The 26,083-nt window shown below is 46.9% G+C and overlaps 1 protein-coding gene across 2 annotated transcripts in view; it reads right to left on the bottom strand.

The window, feature by feature from the left end:
• The window catches only part of LOC123774778 (uncharacterized), a 285,909-nt gene that overhangs the window by 3,749 nt on the left and 256,077 nt on the right, over nucleotides 1-26,083 (bottom strand). For both annotated transcript variants that reach the window (XM_045769374.2, XM_045769373.2), the window contains 4 exons: nucleotides 3,343-3,520; nucleotides 1,841-2,457; nucleotides 1,196-1,457; nucleotides 535-606 (listed from right to left, as the gene is read on the bottom strand). In XM_045769374.2, the coding sequence (XP_045625330.2) occupies nucleotides 535-606; nucleotides 1,196-1,457; nucleotides 1,841-2,457; nucleotides 3,343-3,520 (1,129 nt within the window). The remainder of the gene's footprint in view (nucleotides 1-534; nucleotides 607-1,195; nucleotides 1,458-1,840; nucleotides 2,458-3,342; nucleotides 3,521-26,083) is intronic.

Below are 26,083 nucleotides of genomic sequence, written 5' to 3'. Positions count from 1 at the left end.
GGGGGTGTTGTAGGGGGTGTTGTGGGGGTGTTGTGGGGGTGTTGTAGGGGGCGGGGGGTGTGATGGAGTAGTGTTCTACAGCACTACAATGTACAGATCTCGCTCCACCCAGTCGTTGGCCTACACACACTGCTGAGCAGATCAGCTCTGAAGGGGAAAGTGTTCAGTGACCTTCATCAACTTCACCTCAAGAACGAGTTTGGGGTTTGATTGTCTAACGTTATAAAGATGTAATATTTGCTATTTCCTCAAGAAAGCGGCTGGTGATGAGGTGTGTGAGGAAGTGATATGAGGTGTGTGACATGAGGGATGTGATGTGAGATGAGGTGCGTAAAGGAGAGGGATGAAGCGATGGGCGGAAGGTGTCTAAGGTACAGCTTTAAGTGGCCCAGGTGGGGATGTGAAGATGCTGGCCCAGGTGAGGGTGCTGGCCCAGGTGGGGGTGTGAGGGTGCTGGCCCGGGTGGGAGTTGTGAAGATGTTGACCCGTGTGGGGAAGGGGGAGGGGGAGGATGTGGCAATGGGATCAATTTACCTTGATCTTCTCCTGGTTGTCTGAAGATGCGACGCTAGAGTCGTCAAGGAGGTCTGCCATCTCCTCGTTCACCTGGTGGGACACGCCACTATCACCTTACAACTCTTCACAAACACCTATGACACCTTTGCTTCTCTACAACGGCAATATTCATCAACTTCCTTCACTATCAAAATTTGTTTGAACATTCAATTTATATAATGAACGATACCCTTTGAAAGTATAATCCTTCAATATATAATTTTGATCACACTATAAAGAACATTTTAATACAGAAATTGAACAAAATATTTAATTCAGTGTTTTAAGACGAAGCGCTCAATATATTAACAACAAAAAAGCTATTTGAAATAATATAAAATAATATACATTCAATTTTAAATTGATCAAGTATGTGAATTAATGGATCGAAGGGTTTCTAAATGGTTCAGTGTGATGAAGAGTTAATACAGTGTGATGAGGAGTTAGTACAGTGTGATGAGGAGTTAGTTCAGTGTGAGGAAGAGTTAGTCTAGTGTGATGAAGAGTTAGACCAGTGTGATGTTATAGTTCAGTGTGAGGAAGAGTTAGTCCAGTGTGATGAAGAGTTAGACCAGTGTGATGTTATGGTTCAGTGTGATGTAGCGCTGTATCAGTGTGAGACAGGGTGCAGGCGCCTCACCTGCTCGAGGGAGCCCATGTCGTTGTAGCGGACCTTGCTCCTGGGCTCCTCGTCCTCGTCAGAAGGCGTGGTGGAGTCCGCCTGTAGGAGGAGACGCCGCTGCTCCACATTTCTCCTGTTCTCCATGAGGTCCTCCAGCTCACAACTCTCCAGGGAAGATTGCCTCCGCCCCGCCAGGCCGCCCGATCTCCACCTCGCCGCAGACGTCACGCCCACAGGTACGCCCACAGGGCTGACGCTCCCCTCCGGCGCTAGTCTGCTGCTGCAGGAGAAATGTGGGAGTGTGGGAGCGCTGTGCTGTTTGTGAGGTAACTGTGAGTGTGGGGAAAGGTTCTGTTGTGGTTGGGGGACTTGGGGGACTGAAGATTGGGTGGGAGAGGGGTGGGAGGGGAGGAGTTTACTGGGAAGGGGGTGTAGGGTGGGGAAAGAGGGATGGTTGAAGGATACTGTATGGGAATGTGGGAGACAGACATACACTGTGGGAGAATAGTGTGGGAGACACTCAGACTCCATCTTGCCGTATGTTAATACAATATATACACTAATGTAACAATAACAATATTAACTTTGTACACAGCATGACCCCGAGACACTGAGGAGGGCTGCAGGAGGGAGGGAAGTCTGCGCCTGCCAGCAGACACTCACCTGTACTCGTCGTAAGAGTGGAGTCTTCTGGGAGAGCAGAGTTCCGTCATCTCCACATCCTGGTGGCGGGCGCGGCTCCTGCTCACTCTGAGAGACTCGCTGCGGGCGGGAGAGGCTCCTACCGAGGAGCCTCCCGCCCTCTCACTCCTGCTGCGGCGGAAGCCTCCCCGAGGGAGGTTCTCCTGCAGCGTCCTGTCGCTGTTGCTGCTGCTGCTGCAGGGCGGCGACCCCGCCTCCATGGCGGGCAGCCGCCGCGCTGACCCGGGACTCTTGTCGCAAGTGGGCGGCGGCAGGACACTCTCGCACCCTCCTCTGCCGCCTGCGGCACTCATAGAGAGCCGGCGGTCTCCTTCGAAGCTGCTGCGGGAGGTGTGGAAGGCGGCGCGGGCTCCCTCGTAGGGCTTGGCCAGGTCGAAGCTGGCGCTGCCGTATTTGTGATATGTGTGGGTCCTGGGCAAAGGGTCCCCGGGTGAGGCACTGTGGGCGTAGGTGGGCGGGTGGGCGGGGCGGCTCCGCGTGCGGCTGAGGGCGTGCGTGCGGGTGCCGCCCTCAGCCGTCGCTACCACCACCAGCGGCACTTCTGACGAGGCGCCCGTTGTCCCGCGGATGGCGTCAAGCTGCGGGAACGAAGCCAAGCTTAGTAGAAACTCCTACATCAACCTCTGAGAGAGAGAGAGAGAGAGAGAGAGAGAGAGAGAGAGAGAGAGAGAGAGAGAGAGAGAGAGAGAGAGAGAGAGAGAGAGGGAGAGAGAGGGAGAGAGAGAGAGAGAGAGAGAGAGAGAGAGAGAGAGAGAGAGAGAGAGAGAGAGAGAGAGAGAGAGAGAGAGAGAGAGAGAGAGAGAGAGAGGAGAGAGAGAGAGAGAGAGAGAGAGAGAGAGAGAGAGAGAGAGAGAGAGAGAGAGAGAGAGAGAGAGAGAGAGAGAGAGAGAGAGAGAGAGAGAGAGAGAGAGAGAGAGAGAGAGAGAGAGAGAGAGAGAGAGAGAGAGGAGAGAGAGAGAGAGAGAGAGAGAGAGAGAGAGAGAGAGAGAGAGAGAGAGAGAGAGAGAGAGAGAGAGAGAGAGAGAGAGAGAGAGGAGAGAGAGAGAGAGAGAGAGAGAGAGAGAGAGAGAGAGAGAGAGAGAGAGAGAGAGAGAGAGGAGAGAGAGAGAGAGAGAGAGAGAGAGAGAGAGAGAGAGAGAGAGAGAGAGAGAGAGAGAGAGAGAGAGAGAGAGAGAGAGAGAGAGAGAGAGAGAGAGAGAGAGAGAGGAGAGAGAGAGAGAGAGAGAGAGAGAGAGAGAGAGAGAGAGAGAGAGAGAGAGAGAGAGAGGAGAGAGAGAGAGAGGAGAGAGAGAGAGAGAGAGAGGAGAGAGAGAGAGAGAGAGAGAGAGAGAGAGAGAGAGAGAGAGAGAGAGAGAGAGAGAGAGAGAGAGAGAGAGAGAGAGAGAGAGAGAGAGAGAGAGAGAGAGAGAGAGAGAGAGAGAGAGAGAGAGAGAGACAGAGACAGAGAGAGAGAGAATGCTTACCTCAAGGACAATGTCCCTGGAGTGGGTTCTGTGGTCGGGTGGAGGGGCGTGCGGGCGGGGGGCGGCGCGGCCCTGCTGAGTGGCCGCCGCCCCCTCCTCCTCACCGCCCTCCAGCTGCACACACCGCTGACGCTGGACGGGCGGCGACCTCAGACTCCTCTTGCTGCCGCGTCCACTCCTGCAGGAGACACAACACCACACTCAGGCTGGGAATGATGAGGTGCTATTATGGTGACTCCGGGGAATGATGACCTGACCTTCATGTCTCCCTTATACTCACGGGACACTCATGTGTCTTCCTCATACTCAGGGACACTCATGTGTCTTCTTCATACTCACGGGACACTCATGTGTCTTCCTCATACTCACGGGACACTCATATGTCTTCCTCATACTCAGGGACACTCATGTGTCTTCCTCATACTCACGGGACACTCATATGTCTTCCTCATACTCAGGGACACTCATGTGTCTTCTTCATACTCACGGGACACTCATGTGTCTTCCTCATACTCACGGGACACTCATATGTCTTCCTCATACTCAGGGACACTCATGTGTCTTCCTCATACTCACGGGACACTCATGTCGTTATCCTTCAAACTGTCTTAGATATTCTTATCCCCCCCCCTAATTTTATTCTACTTTTTTTGCCAATTTAAACCTCAGCTCTAATTTGAAGCCATCAGTTTTTTCTATGGTCCTATGGGCACTGCGGCGTCAGCAGGCTACGACGCAGCCACTGCGGCGTCAGCAGGCTACGACGCAGGCACTGCGGCGTCAGCAAGCCACGACGCAGGCACCGCGGCGTCAGCAGGCTACGACGCAGGCACTGCGGCGTCAGCAGGCTACGACGCAGGCACTGGGGCGTCAGCAAGCCACGACGCAGGCACTACGGCGTCAGCAAGCCACGACGCAGGCACTGCGGCGCCAACAGGCCACAGTGCCTTAACGACAGTCGTGTTCTATCACAGTCATCTCTGCACCCCGCCTCCCCCTGCGCCTCGCTATCATCACCCCTCGCCGCTGCACTCCAACATCACCCACAACAATAACAATATTACCAGTCAATATATATATATAACACCCCGTTTGGCCCCTTTCTCAGGGGATGGGGGTCACTACAGGCCGCAGGACGCCAAATACAGTGTTACAGAAGAAACAGGTAACAGTGGGGAATACTGAGAAGTCATCTTGAAGTGGGTGTTCGACCCGACGAGGGCCGGGTGCGTCAGCCCCAGACGTCAATGTGTCAGCTACTAATGCATATTTTAGACTTTTATATCCAGTTCGTACTCGGGTATTTTCAGAGATGTGTTCCGAGGGCAGGAGGATGGTGTTCGCACTGCCGGCCGGCTCAGATATTCCTGTGCGTCTCTTGTGGACCTGTACCTTGATTGTTCCTGGATGGGGTTCTGGGAGGTCTTCTACTCCCCAAGCCCTAAATGAATCCTAACACAAATTTCTAAAGGTAGTTCTGATGTTAGCCAGCATCGCATACCTCGCTGATGATAACCTTTTTATGTGGGCTTCAGGGGGACAGGTTCGATGTGATAACTAACCCCAAGATTCTTCTCTCTATTCGTTATTATATGATTTCTTTCCCTATTTGGTCCCTTACGACTGACTTCCTGCTCCCTCCACCTATCTTCATTACCTTACATATACTTGAGCTAAACTCAAGCCATTTGTTTGACTATTTTTTTCAGTTTGTCCAGGTCATCTTATAGTCTCTTGGTGTCTTCCCGTCTTAATCCTCCTCATAATTTTCATATCATTTGCAATTATTGAGAGGAATGAGTCGACTTTCAAGAAGATCGTTTATATATGAGAAACAGGATAGGTCCAAGGACTGATCCCTGTGGGACTCCACTGGTGACGTCACGCCACTTTGAGACCTCACCCCTTACAGTGACTCGCTGTCTTCTGTTGCTTAGCAATAGCAACAGAAGGAATTCTGTTGCTATTCCTAGTTAACGGAACTACAGCATTAACTAGTTAAGCTATAACAGATCAGGTACATCAAGAGTATAGAAGGCGGGGCATGCAGAGCTACACCTCACTTCCCCGTAGTTACTGAATGGTAAGCAACAACAACAGGAAAAACAATATAGGGACAGTTTTTTTAATAGCTCCCTTCCCTTCCCTGCCATTCACTCTTCTCTGTTATTCTCCCATTCTCTTTGCTCTCTTTGCCCTCTCCTCTCTCTCTCTCTCTCTCTCTCTCTCTCTCTCTCTCTCTCTCTCTCTCTCTCTCTCTCTCTCTCTCTCTCTCTCTCTCTCTCTCTCTCTCTCTCTCCCTCTCTCTCTCTCTCTCTCTCTCTCTCTCTCTCTCTCTCTCTCTCTCTCTCTCTCGTCGTCCCCCCATTCATTCTTCCTTTAACCTACTCTCACTTTGTCCTTCCTCTTTATGTTATCGGCTCTCCTTCATCCACCCATTTATTTCTTCTGTTCCATCCTCTTCCCCCCTTCCACCCCCCCTCCCCGTCTACCCCTCCCCCTCCCCCCCCTCCCCCTCCTTCACAACATTCACCACAACTCTATCTGACCCACTTCCCGACCTCTTAGTACTTGTATTTTGATTTATTTGATTGCGCTGGAGTAGTGTAGTGTTGTTGTTGTTGTTGTTGTTGTTGTTGTTGGTGGTGGTGGTAGTGGTGTGTGGCGTTGGGGTGTAGTGGTGTGTGGTGTACTTACCTAAGAATGTCTATGGGGGAAGTCAAGTCTAGCTCCTCATGCTGCCCGCGTACTAGCCTTGTACTAGTAGGCAAGGGGGCATACTGGGTTACAGTTTAACCATTCTGACATTCTGATTTTTTGCCGAATCTGGCATTAAAGTTGAGGATGGAGGTGGCTATCACAGCTTCTTTTTCTCAGTGCATTCTACTTTCTACTTTCCCTGAACGGGATACGCGTATTTCCTTATATTCCTTCGATTAATTTGCGTTTCCAGCGTCCATCTGTGTCCTCTTGTGCTGCTTTCTCTAAATTTGAAGAAGCTTATTCATTCATTCTCCTCATCATATTGTATATTATGATCCATATGCAGGCGATGAGTCACAATAACGTGGCTGAAGTATGTTGACCAGACCACACACTAGAAACTTGTAGAATCGGCTCTTATTAACAATGTACCCAACATGAACTTGAGTCCTGGCTTTGTTGCTGTGGACTCTTCCCTTTCACAGTATATACTCAAATGCTCTAATCTTTCTAACAAACGTGATTTAACATAAGCTTTCCCCCTTCCATTTCTTTCTTTCTCTTTCCCTTTCTTTCTCTCTTCTCCCTTTTTCTGTTCTTTGTCTTCTACGCCCCCTTGCTATCCTCTTCTTATTCCTATTACTATCTCCTTCGGTGGTTATAATAGGAGCTGCCTCGTATGGGCCAATAGGCCTGCTGCAGTTCTCATTACTACTATCCCCTACACTTGACTTTCCTCCTCAGCTCTCTCTTGCCTATTTAATGCCTGTCCCTACCTGTCCTCATCACAATCGACTTGAGAATGGTCCAGGACGGACCGAAACGTCGTCGTCCCTTCCATTTCTAGTGTATTATGATCCAACCTCTCCTCCCAAAACCTGTCCTCCTACAACCTGTCCTCCTACAAAGAACGTCGCTTTTCGCTCGTATGCGTTACACGAGGCCAAAAATGGTCGTACTCTAAAATGGAAGCGGTTCGCGAAAGTGACGTACTGTCCCGTTTTCTGTTTTGGGTCCTCTGGTAGATTACGAGAGGTCACTTTACATTGACCGTTTTCTAGACGTTGAGAAACCTTAGGAGAACGGGCTGCATGATCATAGAGTATTTAAAATGAGGCCAAATATAGCCTAACCTTGGTCTCTAGTTTAAGCAACCCCAAAGTAGTTTTTTTGGGGGGTGTGGGGGGGATAGTTAATACTTTTAAAGGTCATGGAAATGGCCAAAGGTCGTAAGAGCTTGTCCCACAATATGAGTACAGACGGGTACTCGGCTGTACTCACAGTGTAGTACTCGTCTGTACCAAACTGCTGCTGCGAGTAGTAGCAGCAGCTTGGGCTGTAAGAATACTGAAAGATGCTGTAGTTTGCTAATCTTAAGCTTAACCACTAGACTGCCTGGCAGCTTCGTATCAACAGAAATGCTTAGCTAGCTGAATACAAGAGATGCTGAGCCAGCTGAATACAAGAGATGCTGAACCAGCTGAGTACAAGAGATGCTGAGCCAGCTGAATACAAGAGATGCTGAGTCAGCTGGATACAAAGAGATGCTGATACAGCAGGATATAAAATACACAGTGAGCCTCGCAGACATTCTCCTGTACAAATATCCTGGGAGCGAGTGCAGGTAATCATGCATAATTACAAAAGGTTATCTATTTTTGCACGCTAAGGGATACACGCGTAAAAGATAATTGGTATTTAATGAATATATCACAATTAGGAAATGTATGTTTTTAGTGACATAATGGTCATCAGACTTGATAAGTTAGATAACTACGTACAAACAGGCGTAGTTTCGTACTTGGGTACAAACTTGCAACATGAGCCCCTCCCTCCCCCCCTCTCACAGCGTGGAAACTCTTTAATTATTATATAAGTGACGCTTTTATTATGACTCAAACTCAGGTCAGGTGTCATTCAAATGTTCCAGAATGCAGAATGTTTATGGGGTTCACCAACTCTCTTAAATCAGTGGACTGGAAATTAGTCAAACAAGTACATTGTACAATATAATATCGAAGGGAATGTATAGATGGCAGGGCATTCAAGAATGTAATTTTTGGACGATTTGGCAGTGTGTGGGCATGGCGGGGCAGTGTGTGGGCATGACGGGGCATGGCGGGGGATGACGGGGCAGTGTGTGGGCATGGCGGGAGTCTGGTGGAGCGGCGCCCCTCACAGCGCTGGGTGGCCCGGGAACCTTCAACGCTATATATACCCCGCCACCAGTCATCTATACTGCATCCCGCGCCCTTTTGCTGGTCCAGATGATCCCGGCTTGTGTGGTCCTCCTGCTGATGGACCGGCTGCTCTACAACACTTTTAGAAGAGAAGTTAATTTCTTGCTTATTCAATCGAAAGAATTTTTTTGCGATAGCTTTCCTTGTTGCCTGCTCCTTGTCCAGTCTGCCTGTTGTCAGGTCTGCCCGGTGTCCAATATCCGGTCTAGCCGGTGTCCGGATTATCCGGCGTTCACACTAGCTCATGAGAGCTTTATGAAATCGTTACTAATTTTGGCCGTGTGGCCTTTTGGTCAATGACATCAGGGAAGACGTAGGTCTCCTTACCTACCTAACGCAGCTCCCTGCGCAGAGCTTCAGCTCCTCAGCACCGCTTCTACACCTCTCTGTCGTCTAATGGAGTGGCTGCCTACCCTTTAAAACCTCCTTATTTTTGGTCATATATATATATATATATATATATATATATATATATATATATATATATATATATATATATATATATATATATATATATATATATATATATATATATATATATTTCAAAGTGTGGACTGAGGAAGCATAGATTCTTTTCTTCCCTACTAGTCCGTTACAACTGCTTACTGCTCAAATGATTCACGCGTCTCTATGGCTCATCTGTGTGTCCAGCTTCCATGTCTGACATCTCGTTTCCCTACTAAACATGAGTACTGTGTATGTCAGGATCCTGTTTCCAACATTTCTCATTATTTCTAGTGTCATTAGGCTCAGCTGTCTCTGTCTCAGGAGCTCGGTTCCCTCAATTCTAGGACGGTAGAGCGTCGGTCTCGCTTCATGCAGGTCGGCGTTCAATCCCCGACCGTCCAAGTGGTTGGGCACCATTCCTTCCCCCCGTCCCATCCATAATCCTTATCCTGACCCCTTCCCAGTGCTATAGAGTCGTAATGGCTTGGCGCTTTCCCCTGGTAGTTCCCTTCCCCCTTCCCTTCTTACAGAATATTTCTGTACGTTGTCTATGTACATTTATTGCCTTTTCAGCGGCTGGTTACACCTGAAATTGCAGATTACAGCCATGACAGGATGTATTCTGCACCTGGTGTTTTGAAAGCATCTCTGAGTAGGATGCTGAAGGGTGTGGTGATGCTTGCCAGCTTAGCACATGCTGGTGATGTGGCTGTGTCTGAGTGTGGCTTGGGGAGACACAGCTCAGCACATCCTGGTGATGTGGCTGCGTCTGAGTGTGGCTTGGGGAGACACAGCTCAGCACATCCTGGTGATGTGGCTGTGTCTGAGTGTGGCTTGGGGAGACACAGCTCAGCACATCCTGGTGATGTGGCTGTGTCTGAGTGTGGCTTGGGGAGACACAGCTCAGCACATCCTGGTGATGTGGCTGTGTCTGAGTGTGGCTTGGGGAGACACAGCTCAGCACATCCTGGTGATGTGGCTGTGTCTGAGTGTGGCTTGGGGAGACACAGCTCAGCACATCCTGGTGATGTGGCTGTGTCTTAGTGTGGCTCGGGGCGACACAGCTTGCTGCTCACTCCCAGGGCCTTACGGATCCCAGTGAGTTCTTCCGTCTAATAGCATTCCTTCGGCCACCTTCAGAAGATAAGACAAAAACGAAGCCTGAGAAAGAACAACGCTCCGGAGCCTAATGTCACTGGACGAGAGGTGAAACAGAGGGGACATGAGGCAGTCATACAAAATACTGAGGGATATAACAGAAATATAGAGGATGGTCAAGTTAAGCAATAGCAAACCGATAAGATAGCCATGGAAACTCAACACACGCTTGAACCATAGCGAGACATTTTTGTTCTTATAGTTAAGAACACACACACATGTTCTTAACTACCATTCCTTGAACAAATCCACAAGGGCCGTGACGAGGATTCGAACCTAAGTCCGAGAGCATCCCAGACGCTGCCTTAATCGACTGAGCTACGACATGGTCAACAAAATTTGTAACCAGAAGTTCTACTGAACTTACTTGGATCCTGCAACCTCTCATTTGTCCATTTGATACATCACACTATTGTGATTTCTGTGTGTACCATTCCTTCTTTCCTCTCACCTCTCACAAGACACCCGAGGTCAAAATGCCCCTCTCATACCACACCATACTGCCCTCGCTAACCCAGCAGCTCCCGCTCACTAAGGCTCCAGGGATGACTCGCCTGACCCGACCTCTTCACTGGCGAAAAAGACTCCGATAAGCGGCTTAGATAATGGGATTAGAGGATCGAGTGGCGAGACCTGTTACCTGGGTGATAACTTCCACGGCACACACACACACGGGGGAGCATTTAAGGTGATGGTGTGCTTGCCAACTGGCTAATTATCCCGGTGATTAATTAAGGGATTTTTCAGCTGTGATCTCTCTGTGATTAAGGGAGGTTCAGCCACGATCTCTATTATTTAAGGGGGTTAAGAGAGGTTTAGCTGTGATGCCTCCAGATTTAGAGAGGTTTAGCTGTGATACCTCAAGAATTAGAGAGGTTTAGCTGTGATACCTCCAGAATTAGAGAGGTTTAGCTGTGATACCTCCAGAATTAGAGAGGTTTAGCTGAGATACCTCAAGAATTAGAGAGATTTAGCTGTGATACCTCAAGTATTTCACATTAATTTAGCTGCTGCTTTAATTAGGAGGAAGAGGCGAGAGAAAAATGTTGAGGGAGTCCACCGACTTGATAGTGAGCGAAATGAAACACAAATTAACCAAAAAAAAAAATACCTTAGGAATGAAATGTAAAGACCAGGAAGTCGTGGAAGAGAGAGAGAGACCTGGCGACCTCCTCCTCCTCCTCCCAACACCCCTCCCCCTGGACATGAGGAGGGGGGAAGGGGGGGAAGAAGAGGGGGGGGGGGTTCTCCTGGCCAAGCCTCACACGCTAAATATAGAGCCATATTGATCATTCTCCACTCTACCTTCTCTCCCCGCCATCCCCACCTTTGTCACGTGTCTCGTCTCTGTAACTCTTCATCCTTCTAACATCCATTTGCAACACCCTTCTTCCCCCCCCCTCTCTCTCTCTCTCTCTCTCTCTCTCTCTCTCTCTCTCTCTCTCTCTCTCTCTCTCTCTCTCTCTCTCTCTCTCTCTCTCTCTCTCTCTCTCTCTCTCCTCTCAGCGTGTCCCCTCTCCCCTCTAACGTTATGCCCTTCCATTCACTCTCTCGTGACGTCCCATATCTCCCCCCATGAACCTGTCGTCTCGCATAACACACCGTATTTTGACGTCCCCCATCCTCCAAGTAAGATGTGTTAAGAATCACAGCGGCTCGCTCGAATTGAGGTGATGTCCCGTTTTGTGTTCCTGGATCCTCGGTTAGGTTAGGCTAGGGTGGTTAGGTTAGGTTAGGGTGGTTTGGTACATCATTCTAGTGACGGTGTTGAACGCGCCAGAGGAGGGACTGGGGAGTTCACACACACACACACACACACACACACACACACACACACACACACACACACACACACACACACACACACACACACACACACACACACACACACACTTCTCTTGCCCATAGTTAGACTTGTGAGGGACTCCAGACATGCGTTCTCTTCCTCCGTGGCAATTCTTTCATTCAGTTCTCGTATATAAACATCGGTGATATTCCCCTTATGTGTCCCCTCATGTGTCCCTTCATGTGTCCCCTCATGTGTCCCATCATGTGTCCCTTCATGTGTCCCTTCATGTGTCCCCTCATAAGACATATACTGATACTTTAGTCACGTCTTAAAATACCTCCGACATACCTTTCAAACCTGTCTTATATATATTTAAGGTGTTGCCCACCGTTTAAGGTGTAAAATAAGTGTGTGGGAGTCGTGACGTGTAGGTTATATATGTCCCACTGTGTTATGCTTCAAGGTTATTTTTACAGTGTGCTTGAGTTGTGATCCCTTGAGGAAATTACAACCACCATGGCTGTATACACACAGAGCAGTGCCACACACACACACATTAGTACTCACCCACCTAATTGTGCTTGCAGGGGTTGAGCTCTGCCTCTTTGGTCCCGCCTCTCAACCGTCAATCAACACGTGAATTCAGTGTGTGTGTGTGTGTGTGTGTGTGTGTGTGTGTGTGTGTGTGTGCGTGTGTGTGTGTGTGTGTGTGTGTGTGTGTGTGTGTGTGTGTGTGTGTGTGTGTGTGTGTGTGTGTGTGGGGCCACATACAATGAACAGTGCCACAGGCTCTTCCCTTTATGCATTCCTTGCGCCTTTAAAGATCTATTTTAGGTCAGCCGTGCGCGCCTTAAACCTGCAGTGATCACCCCAAGCTTCGAACACCTTGTAATTACCTCCAAACTACCGCCTGCGAGGCGAGGACTCTGATGGCAGCACTTTATACAAGACTTGGGAAGGAATACCCCACGTGGGAACCTCGTCTCCAAGTCTAGCAGTCATCTCAGCTCATATAAATTGGGCCATTTAACATAACTTAATCGAATCTAACCTAACCTAACGTAATCTAACCTCACGACAACCTCTGTTCATTCTTAGATGCACAGGAAGTGGGATAGTTCATGTTGAATGAAGCGATACGTGGCGTTATGTGATTGGCCGGACCATCCCAGATGCCGATACGTGGCATTATGTGATTGGCCGGACCATCCCAGATGCCGATACGTGGCATTATGTGATTGGCCGGATCATCCCAGATGGAAACCAGTTGCCATTCATAACGCGCACGACACACTACTCGACGCGAGCTGTTCCGACCTATTCTGTGAGCACCAAGTGAGCTCTGGATCAAGCAGTCTGTTGCTGAGGTCGTATGGTGTCAAGAGAAGCTCGTGGAGTTCTCTAGGTCAATGATACATGAAGAGGAAGATAAACAATATAAGGTATAATCCTGATAGACCTGTTGGAGCTGAGGCAGTCATAGAGAAGCCTCAGGCCGCAAGACACAATAATGTGAACTAGAATAGAAGTGCTGGATGCTATCAATAATATTATCGGGTCTGAAGAGTATATACACTTAAATGTGAGAGTGAAAGAGGTGTCAACAAGAGGTCAAAGTGAGAGTGAAAGAGGTGTCAACAAGAGGACAATGTGTGTGGCAAGAGGAGCCCAGCAACAAGAGAGTATGAGAAGCCTGCCTAAGAGAACAGGTGTGCACCAGACACCACCACGAGTCACATATATACACACACATGGCCACATAAACAACACTGGCTCTTCAAACAAGACAATAAATAGTGCATAAATCGTCACCAACATTTCAAAATAAAACACTCAAGGCTTGTAAAAAATATCAGCTTAAAGGCTTGAATTTATACCTGGCGCTCAAAATGTCTATCATTACCGATACAAAAGCTTCAGTGGTTCCCATTCTGTCTCCATATTGTCTGAAGACATGAACGGCCGAGGGCCGCGAGGGAGTATATCTGGGATTCTTATCTTGAGGTTATCTTGAGATGATTTCGGGGCTTTTTAGTGTCCCCGCGGCCCGGTCCTCGACCAGGCCTCCACCCCCAGGAAGCAGCCCGTGACAGCTGACTAACACCCAGGTACCTATTTTACTGCTAGGTAACAGGGGCATAGGGTGAAAGAAACTCTGCCCATTGTTTCTCGCCGGCGCCTGGGATCGAACCCAGGACCACATGCTCACAAGTCCCGCGTGCTGTCCGCTCGGCCGACCGGCTCCCTCGCTCGGTATATATAAATATATAACCGGGATGGTTATATATTTAGTCAAATATGCTGAGTATGTCCTGGTTGTGGTCTCGACATGTGTTTATTGATTGTGAGCACGCACGTGTGTGTGTGTGTGTGTGTGTGTGTGTGTGTGTGTGTGTGTGTGTGTGTGTGTGTGTGTACTCACCTATTTGTGCTTGCAGGATCGAGCATTGACTCTTGGATCCCGCCTTTCCAGCTACCGGTTGTAAATGTGTGTGTGTGTGTGTGTGTGTGTGTGTGTGTGTGTGTGTGTGTGTGTGTGTGTGTGTGTGTGTGTACTCACCTAGTTGTGTTTGCGGGGGTTAAAGTTTGGCTCTGGTCAACAAAGGTCGTTACTGATTAATAATAAATGAATTCTTAATTAAATGGGAATTGTCAAGTGAGATTACTAAGAATTCAATTGGCCCGACAAGGATTCGAACCTAAACCGTTCAGGCTCACCCCTGGGGGTGATCCTGAGGTGGCATGGGTTCGAATCCTGGTCGGGTTATTTAGAATGGTTAATGATCAATGACGAGAGGAATGGATCTAATGATTATTCTCCATTCCATAACCTACACAAAGTCACCTATCGGCACCTAATGAGAAATAAGATATTTAAAGTACCTTAAAGTTTATCTTATAAGTATATCTTATATTATATGATGATACGGGAAAGTTAACAACATGCCTAATACAAGTTTATTAGGGGAACAAACTTATTTTACCCACTGTAGCCGCCATAAAAGGGTTAATCTAATATCCTCACTCACTCACTCACTCACAAAATACTCACTCCAGAATACAGTGGCCATCACTTCTCATCCCGTCCTCGTTACAGTGTAGGTAATACCCGTCACCGGTATGCAAAACAATTGGTTTTTATTTTTTATCAAAATCGGTAAAACCGTTCATGCACTCCAGCGATGACAGACTCATGAACTCACACACACTCACACACACACACACTACAGACACTCAGACACTCACACACTCACATACACTCACACACAGGACTCTAAACAGCCTTCAATAATGTGTAGTACCTCTTGAGTCTTCCATTTTCGTATTCATCTAAACATTCTGCTTCTTTCTCTGTAATGTTTATTTTGTTAACAAATATGAATTAAATGTTTTAAAGCCAAAATCACAGATGGTCAGAAGAGTTGCAAGTCTACAGGACGAGGAGTGACCCCCACCTTGACCCCATGAGAGACAGGGCCCCATATAACATAAACCATTAACCAATAGTTCACTAAATCCAACAATAATCGAGTGAGGAAAACACCAACTGGCAATCATCAGAGACTCCCTAAACGCTCTCTCAATTTTGATCACTTGATGATAACGCAATATTAAGAGTTGACCAACGTCAACCTCCTTGCCAGACGACGTGTTCACTTGAGAGTTGAGAGTCTCTCAGGCGGGGCCCGGTACAAGCGACAGGATGAACAACCCAGCGGGTCAGTAGAACTTTCGGTTGCAATTCTTTTACCATGTCGTAGCTCGGTCGATTAAGGCAGCGTCTGGGATCCTCTCGGACGTAGGTTCGAACCCTTGTGGATTTGTTCAACCCAGTGGGGGTTTCTGGCAAGTAAGAGGTGTTGAACATGCCGGCAAGTTCATTCATGTTCATTCACAAGACGTGTCGCGCTCCCAGATGAACTCCGCCTTGGCGCAAATTTAAGGAAAAATAAAATTAACAAAAAAATGTTTTCACATTGATATCTCTGGCGCGGTATTGCTGTATTCTGCTGTCTCCTGGTTGTCTGCTGTGAGGCTCAGCAGACGCTGCTGTCGCCCTTGTTCTTCACGTATAACACTGAGAACCCGCTATGCGTGACGTCATCACATACCCTCGGACTGCCTGATGACGTCATCGATGACGTCCTCACCTGAGGAGTGCGTTCGTGGCTAATGACGTCACCAAATGAGATACAGTGACGTTACATCCACTAAGCCGGCTCGTCGAATAACCAGTTTGGGTGTTAGGGGGTGTTTACCCCAGCTGGCGTACCTTACGACGTCTTCCGAGAGGCCTCACCCTGCTCGGGTCAGGTTCATGGCGTCTTGGGCTTGGTGCGGTGCTTAAAACATCCCTCGAGAGGTTTATGACGTCATCATATGAGGTTTGTGTCTCTACACCAGCATCAGCTGGAGGGTGGTGACGTCACGGCATCAGCTGAAGGGTGGTGACGTCACGGCATCAGCTGGAGGGTGGTGACGTCACGGCATCAGCTGGAGGGTGGTGACGTCACGGCATCAGCTGGAGTGTGGTGACGTCACGTCATCAGCTGGAGGGTGGTGACGTCACGTCATCAGTGGGGGAGTGACGTCATACTTGCAGGCTTACTACGTCATCAAGTGAACGAGGGGGGGGAGGGGGCAGTTAGCCTGGGTAATGAGGTGATATGTTAGGGTGGTGTCACCCCCCCCCCCCCACGCTAACATCTTTCCCGCTAAAATGATCTACGACGCCTCCGCTGGTGTAATATTGCCTGCGCTCACCTATTTGTGCCTGCAGGAACGAGCTTCGGCTCTTGGAGCCCGCCAGTCTAAACACCCGTTTTCTAAATGATCTCTCCAGCCCCTGTGCATGGAGGACAGAGGAAAATGTGTAAATGTGCCGCACTGTCAATATCATGTATGTCTCAATCCTGTCTCCTCCGCGTCCCTTGCACTTCTCTGACAAGTCACATGGAAAACCACCGTCTAGGAGACAGCACCAAGCCATTACATCTATATAGCACTGGAAAGGGATAAGGATTTGGGATAAGACGGGGGTGGGGGGGGGATAAATGGTGCCCAACCACTTGGACGGTCGGGGGATTGAACACCGACCTGCATGAAGAGAGACCGTCGCTCTTCCGTCTAGCCCAAGTGATTGGTACAAAAGTGTCGAAGGCTTTAGGGCAATCCTGGAAGATGCAGTCACCCAGTTGTTTTCCCTGTGTAATCACAGACCATGTCACATAATTCTTGTAAGTTTCTCACTCACTGCTTCCCTTCTGTGTCCTGTTGAAGCTGTGTCACTGTTCCAGCTGCTCTGTGTCACTGTTCTAGCTGCTCTGTGTCACTGTTCCAACTGCTCTGTGTCACTGTTTTAGCTGCTCTGTGTCACTGTTCCAACTGCTCTGTGTCACTGTTTTAGCTGCTCTGTGTCACTGTTTTAGCTGCTCCACTTAATTTATATAGACCAGTGGCTTAGGACTCCCTATATATATATATATATATATATATATATATATATATATATATATATATATATATATATATATATACATATATATATATATATATATATATATATATATATATATATATATATATATATGCAATTTCATATATAGAAGCGTGACATTTGCGTTTGTAGCGGCAGTGGGTTGATGTGGGTTTTGAATATAGGCGGGTTAGGGTGACTGTTTTAGAAAGTCAGATTTGTTTAGTCAGAGTGTGGTAGGTGAATGGAAGGATCTAAGCGAGTAGTCAGGCCGCATGAAACCCAACTCCATTCATAATGTTCACAGTGGCTACGATAGATAAGCCGGGAGCCATTCCACAACTGGCTCCTGGATAGACAGGGGTCCCAGATGGTGAATACGCTATGGTGAGTACAGATAGGTGAGCACCACACACACACACACACACACACACACACACACACACACACACACACACGTGGTTCTCTCTTGTTCCCTGTACCACTTACCACTTTTCTCTTGCCAATTTAAATATACAGAAAACTACACAAGGATGAAACGACTCTTTATTACTTAACACAACATTACTGCATTGCAAAACCGACTAGGAGATAAAAAATATATATATTAAAAAAAAAAGTTTACAGCAAGAGACCCCCCGCCCCCCTCCTCCCCCCCCCCCACCCCAAACATCCTGAACAGTTGGTAATCAATAGAACTCTCCGAGACTGTGTTCTGACGTCACACGTGCTCGTGACGTCACTCGCTCCTCGCCTCCTGATTGGCCCAAGAGGAACACGTCACAGTTTTTCGCAATTTCACGGGCAAGGGAACAATAGAGGGCGCCTTGTTCCCCTTGCCCCCCCCCCCCGCCGTGGCCTCGTTAATGGGTGTTTACGGTCCCAGCTGCCCTCCCCAGCTGCCCTCCCCAGCTGCCCTCCCCAGCTGCCCTCCCCAGCTGCCCTCCCCAGCTGCCCTCCCCAGCTGCCCTCCCCAGCTGCCCTTTAAATTCTCATCTCTACAACCCCCTTGTAAATACATTTTACTTGATCGAAAACAAGAGACAGATTCGGACGACGGGGGATTTTTTTTTATATTTGGTGATAATAATTTATGAATTAGAGAGAGTTTTTGTTATGTAGAACGTGGGTGGTGAAGGATTTACAGCCTTGTCCATGGAGATGTTATGGTGGCCAGAGTGATGTTATGGTGGCCAGAGTGATGTTATGGTGGCCAGAGTGATGTTATGGTGGCCAGAGTGATGTTATGGTGGCCAGAGTGATGTTATGGTGTCCAGAGTGATGTTATGGTGGCCAGAGTGATGTTATGGTGTCCAGAGTGATGTTATGGTGTCCAGAGTGATGTTATGGTGTCCAGAGTGATGTTATGGTGTCCAGAGTGATGTTATGGTGTCCAGAGTGATGTTATGGTGTCCAGAGTGATGTTATGGTGTCCAGAGTGATGTTATGGTGTCCAGAGTGATGTTATGGTGGCCAGAGTGATGTTATGGTGGCCAGAGTGATGTTATGGTGGCCAGAGTGATGTTATGGTGTCCAGAGTGATGTTATGGTGGCCAGAGTGATGTTATGGTGGCCAGAGTGATGTTATGGTGGCCAGAGTGATGTTATGGTGTCCAGAGTGATGTTATGGTGGCCAGAGTGATGTTATGGTGTCCAGAGTGATGTTATGGTGTCCAGAGTGATGTTATGGTGTCCAGAGTGATGTTATGGTGTCCAGAGTGATGTTATGGTGGCCAGAGTGATGTTATGGTGGCCAGAGTGATGTTATGGTGTCCAGAGTGATGTTATGGTGTCCAGAGTGATGTTATGGTGGCCAGAGTGATGTTATGGTGTCCAGAGTGATGTTATGGTGTCCAGAGTGATGTTATGGTGGCCAGAGTGATGTTATGGTGTCCAGAGTGATGTTATGGTGTCCAGAGTGATGTTATGGTGTCCAGAGTGATGTTATGGTGGCCAGAGTGATGTTATGGTGTCCAGAGTGATGTTATGGTGTCCAGAGTGATGTTATGGTGTCCAGAGTGATGTCATGAGGGCCACGGTAATATCGTGTGGCCAAAAGTAATGGCGTGCATTGAAGCAAGACTACCATTAATCACAACACTTAAACTAATGGTGCTACTATCTGTAATGGTGCTACTAGCACACATGGTGTTACTAGCACACATGGTGTTACTAGCACACATGGTGTTACCAGCACACATGGTGTTACCAGCACACATGGTTCTACTAGTATAACCAGGCAATTATATTCGTCTTTATCATAATTGCCAAACCGTCACTTCCCTTCAACTACTGACGCATTTAACAACCATAATAGTAATGAAACACTGCCTACTGCATGTTTGGTTTCGTATTACAGTATAATACAGCAACCTCTGCCTATTGTAGGCGACTAGGCTTCTGCTTCAACTACTGTAGCTAGAGCTCCAACTACTGTAATTAAACTAATGATTTAAGTAGAGTTATTAGACTAAAGTAACTTGCCTACTGCTTATTACTAATGATTGACACGTTGATGTTAGTTAGTGATGATTGACAGCCCGGCGTGTAGTGTGTATGTATTCACCTAGTTGTGCTTGCGGGGTTGAGCTCTGCTCTTTCGGTCCGCCTCTCAACTGTGAATCAATCAACTGTTACTAACTACTACTATCTAACTACTTCCCCCCCCCCCACACACATACCCAGGAAGCAGCTCCGTGACAACTGTCTATCTCCCAGGTACCTCTTTACTGCTAGATAACAGGGGCATCAGGGGTGAAAGAAACTTTGCCCCATTTGTTTCTGCTTGCTCCTGGAAATCGAACCCGGGCCACATAAATACGAGTCCTGCGAGCTATCCACTCAGCTACCAGACCCTCAGCGTGTGTATGTGTGTGTGTGTGTGTATATGGAGCCCTCAAGTGTCTTTCTGTGTCGACACACCTCCACATCAAGGTCGAGTCCGGCGTTCGAGCACGTGTTTACCTCCTGGAGTAAACTATCGTCTATCGGACCGGGTACGATTACTGGCCTACGATCTGGCACACTACCTCACCCCTGAGAATGATCACGTCCCCAATCATCACCCCCTGAGAAGACCCACATGGCGTCAACACACTAAACCGTCATGACCTCTACCTGTCGTCGGCGTCGTCGTCGTCGGCGTCGCAGAAGGAGGTGGCCGTCTTAAGGCTGGAGTTCTGGGGGTGGACGGCGTCTTTCTTGGATCTGAGAGAGTTGGCCGCCAGGTTCCATAGATTGTTAGGGGTGGCAGCGCGGAGGATTCCGGCTTTATCACAGTTGAAGAGTGCGCAGCACCACCACATATCACTCAGGTGGGGGAGGAGAGGGCATTCCGAGCTACGCTCAAGGCGTAGAAGGAGCGCTTGAGGGAGAGACACAGCGTTTGTTTACCGCTATAAGGACCGCGGTCGACAGTCAAACATGGCTCTCGGGATCCGTAGAGTTATTGAGGCGTTGATCTAGTTGACTGTATGATGACGTTTAAAGCGAAATCCAACACACACACACTCTTCATATTTTTGGCACAGGGAAAATGATATTATTAAATGTTTCACACTTGGTGAGTTTTGAGCACTGTTCATTCAGGACGGTCTGAGGTCTTGTACATGGGGCCTGTCTTGTAAGATGTGGATGGGGGTCACTGGAGGCTTAACAATGTCTACACTCATATCAATTAATGTTGATGTCGTGCACGGAGGTCTCTCTCCCGGCAATTAGAGAGTCTTGCAGCCTTCCGAAACTTGCGCGTGACGTTGTGGCCGTGTCACTGAAGACCTCCGACTCAGGGCCAGCCAAAAACTATCACTTCAGTGACGTAGCTACACACACACACGACTTTAAATCTCGCTCTTCGTGCCTAAGCCACTCGCTATCTAATCACTTGTTTACAAAAGAGACAACGTTAAAACTTATATACGAGTGTCTTGAAAGGTAAACAACACTGCGTAACACTTCTTTCAAGGTTGGGAGCGTAGTTTAAAGAAATTGTTTGAGCAGAACTCCGCCCTGATGGAAGCAGACTCTGTTACTACTCTGTGTGGACACTGCCAGTGCGCGCCCTCCTCACTCTCAGCTGCCAGGCACCGCCAACCTCTCTATTACCAAATAATATTCCCTCTATTATAATCTGTATACAAACTGCATTTTATCTATTTACTAATGCAAGCAACGACATTTGGCAATTAATATGGAATTATAATATTTGACGAGAATATTATCTTTCATCAAATGCATAAAGGAGAAAATGTTTCTGGGTTTTTCATAATGGCAACACCACTGGGCTGCGGCATGAATGGACGGCTCGAGGTAGAGCCACTGACTGATGTACAACAACTCTAAACAGATGACGTCAAATCGTAATCTTATAAACAAAATATTTGTTTACCCTGGCCAAGAACGAGGTCACTACATTAATACAAAAAACATAAATAATTCCAATTATGCTCGTTATACACAACCAAATTCTGGTACACGTTTCTCGCCATTCACTAAATGAGTCGTACATCCGCCACCCACGCACAACAATGACGTCACCAGCCCTGCGATCGCAATCAATGGGTCGACCCACACACACACACACACACACACACACACACACACACACACACACACACACACCAGAGAGACGCCACTCAGAAACAACGACCAAGCCAATAAGCGCCAATGAAGGAACTTGCAAACACCTGTAAACAAGAAAGATTAGAACAAGACGTCAATAACAAACTCAAACTGTCCTTAAACACCCAAGAAACTGGCATTGGCAAACTAAAAATAATATAAAAATAAAAATAAACACGACTATACCAACTTTGCTCACGAACGGGTTTAGGCAGAAGTATAATTAGTTCTTCACCTAATCTAACTATTTCTACTGCTATTACTAATACTATTTACACTAATTTCCTCACTAGTATGACCACTGCAATTACTATTACTACTACCACTACTACAACTACTACTACCACTACACCATTCACACATTCAGACTATATTTACTACCAAGGTGACTGCTATTGTCTGCGTCTAACACCACAGGAGTTTCTAACACGGTCGCCATATATTATTTTTGACAAAACTATTGACACTTTGCTTTGACGATTAATGGTGGTCCTCATATATCACCATTAGTGCCATTCACAATGCTACATTCTATCAACGATACTATCAATAGAGTACTTTTAATTGATACCATTAATGGACGATTAATATTACTACTGTTTCTACTACTACTACCCACATAACCCCACTGATAGTCATTCACTGATAACCCAAACACAATAGTACTACATAACAACAGTACTACAACAGTAGCACAACAGTACTACAACAGTACTACAACAGTAGCACAACAGTACTACAACAGTACTACAACAGTAGCACAACAGTACTACAACAGTACTACAACAGTACTACAACAGTACTACAACAGTACTACAACAGTAGCACAACAGTACTACAACAGTACTACAACAGTACTACAACAGTACTACAACAGTACTACAACAGTAGCACAACAGTACTACAACAGTACCACAACAGTACTACAACAGTACTACAACAGTACTACAACAGTACCACAACAGTACTACAACAGTACTACAACAGTACTACAACAGTACTACAACAGTACTACAACAGTACTACAACAGTACTACAACAGTAGCACAACAGTACTACAACAGTACCACAACAGTACTACAACAGTACTACAACAGTACTACAACAGTACTACAACAGTACTACAACAGTACTACAACAGTACCACAACAGTACTACAACAGTACTACAACAGTACTACAACAGTACTACAACAGTACTACAACAGTACCACAACATTACTACAACAGTACTACAACAGTACTACAACAGTACTACAACAGTACTACAACAGTACTACAACAGTACTACAACAGTAGCACAACAGTACTACAACAGTACTACAACAGTAGCACAACAGTACTACAACAGTACTACAACAGTACTACAACAGTACTACAACAGTACCACAACAGTACTACAACAGTACTACAACAGTACTACAACAGTACTACAACAGTACTACAACAGTACTACAACAGTACTACAACAGTACTACAACAGTACTACAACAGTAGCACAACAGTACCACAACATTACTACAACAGTACTACAACAGTAGCACAACAGTACTACAACAGTACCACAACAGTACTACAACAGTACTACAACAGTACTACAACAGTACTACAACAGTACTACAACAGTACTACAACAGTACCACAACAGTACTACAACAGTACTACAACAGTACTACAACAGTACTACAACAGTACTACAACAGTACCACAACAGTACCACAACAGTACCACAACAGTACTACAACAGTACTACAACAGTACTACAACAGTACCACAACAGTACCACAACAGTACTACAACAGTACTACAACAGTACTACAACAGTAGCACAACAGTACCACAACAGTAGCACAACAGTACCACAACAGTACCACAACAGTACCACAACAGTAGCACAACAGTACCACAACAGTAGCACAACAGTACCACAACAGTACTACAACAGTACCACAACAGTACCACAACAGTACTACAACAGTACTACAACAGTAGCACAACAGTACCACAACAGTAGCACAACAGTACCACAACAGTACTACAACAGTACCACAACAGTAGCACAACAGTACTACAACAGTACCACAACAGTACCACAACAGTAGCACAACAGTACCACAACAGTACCACAACAGTACCACAACAGTACTACAACAGTACCACAACAGTAGCACAACAGTACCACAACAGTACCACAACAGTACCACAACAGTACTACAACAGTACCACAACAGTACCACAACAGTAGCACAACAGTACCACAACAGTACCACAACAGTACCACAACAGTAGCACAACAGTACTACAACAGTACTACAACAGTACTACAACAGTACTACAACATTACTACAACAGTACTACAACATTACTACAACATTACTACAACAGTACTACAACAGTACTACAACAGTACTACAACATTACTACAACATTACTACAACAGTACTACAACATTACTACAACAGTACTACAACATTACTACAACAGTACTACAACATTACTACAACATTACTACAACATTACTACAACATTACTACAACAGTACTACAACAGTACTACAACATTACTACAACAGTACTACAACATTACTACAACATTACTACAACATTACTACAACATTACTACAACAGTACTACAACAGTACTACAACAGTACTACAACATTACTACAACAGTACTACAACAGTACTACAACAGTACTACAACATTACTACAACAGTACTACAACAGTACTACAACAGTACTACAACAGTACTACAACAGTACTACAACAGTACTACAACAGTACTACAACATTACTACAACAGTACTACAACAGTACTACAACAGTACTACAACAGTACCACAACAGTACTACAACATTACTACAACAGTACTACAACAGTACTACAACAGTACCACAACAGTACTACAACATTACTACAACAGTACTACAACATTACTACAACAGTACTACAACATTACTACAACAGTACTACAACAGTACTACAACAGTACCACAACAGTACTACAACATTACTACAACAGTACTACAACATTACTACAACAGTACTACAACATTACTACAACAGTACTACAACAGTACTACAACAGTAGCACAACAGTACCACAACAGTACTACAACAGTACTACAACAGTACTACAACAGTACCACAACAGTACTACAACATTACTACAACAGTACTACAACATTACTACAACAGTACTACAACAGTACTACAACAGTACTACAACAGTAGCACAACAGTACCACAACAGTACCACAACAGTACTACAACAGTACCACAACAGTAGCACAACAGTACTACAACAGTACCACAACAGTAGCACAACAGTACTACAACAGTAGCACAACAGTACCACAACAGTACCACAACAGTACCACAACAGTACCACAACAGTACTACCAGCTGGGATACTGCGGATATTCTGGCCTTTTAACCTTTGGCAACGCTCCTCGTCTCCTCCCTAATCGTTTTCGTTCTTTCCATCTCTCTTATCCTCTCCCTTCTTTCCTCTCCCCACTCCACCTCTCCCTCCTTACCTCTTCCCCCTTCGCCTCTTCCTTTCCTACCCCCCTCCGTCTCTCCCTATCCCCTCTCCACCATTTCTCTTCTATCCTCTCACCACGTTCCCTCCTCTCTGTACATTCAATCTTCATTATCCCGCCTCCTCTCTTCTCCTCTGTGTCTCCTCTACTCCCACGCTCCGCTCATTCACACTTTCCATTTCCTGAACGCCTTTTCTCCCCACTATCCCTCCGTCTTCCATCCTTAATCCTATCCCCCATCCACCCACTCTCCTCAAGAGGTTGACGAGAGAGAGAGAGAGAGAGAGAGAGAGAGAGAGAGAGAGAGAGAGAGAGAGAGAGAGAGAGAGAGAGAGAGAGAGAGAGAGAGAGAGAGAGACGTGGCTAAGTGTTGGTCAGACGTGGTGTTACATGGTGTTACGTGGTGTTGCGTGGTGTTACGTGGTGTTACGTGGTGTGACGTGGTGTGACGTGGTTGGATATAGTAGCTTGGCGTGACGTGCAGGGCGTGACGTGTATGGCTGACCCACAAATAGTTCAAACATATTTATTATTGCTACTGTCAAGGCTGGCGTGTAGGGGGTGACGTCACGAGGGAGGACTCTTCAGATGGGTTAGCGGGTGGTGGTGGTGGTGGGGCTGGTAGTTGTGGTGGGAGTAGTGGGGTGGTTGTGGAGTGGTAGAGGTGGTGGTGGTGGTGGTGGGGCTGGTAGTTGTGGTGGGAGTAGTGGGGTGGTTGTGGAGTGGTGGGGCTGGTGGTGGTGTAGGAGGGATAGTAATAGTG

This window comes from Procambarus clarkii, chromosome 68 (assembly GCF_040958095.1).
Source record: "Procambarus clarkii isolate CNS0578487 chromosome 68, FALCON_Pclarkii_2.0, whole genome shotgun sequence".
Classification (NCBI taxonomy): Eukaryota; Metazoa; Arthropoda; class Malacostraca; order Decapoda; family Cambaridae; genus Procambarus; species Procambarus clarkii.
This window is presented reverse-complemented; position numbering and strand designations above follow the sequence as displayed.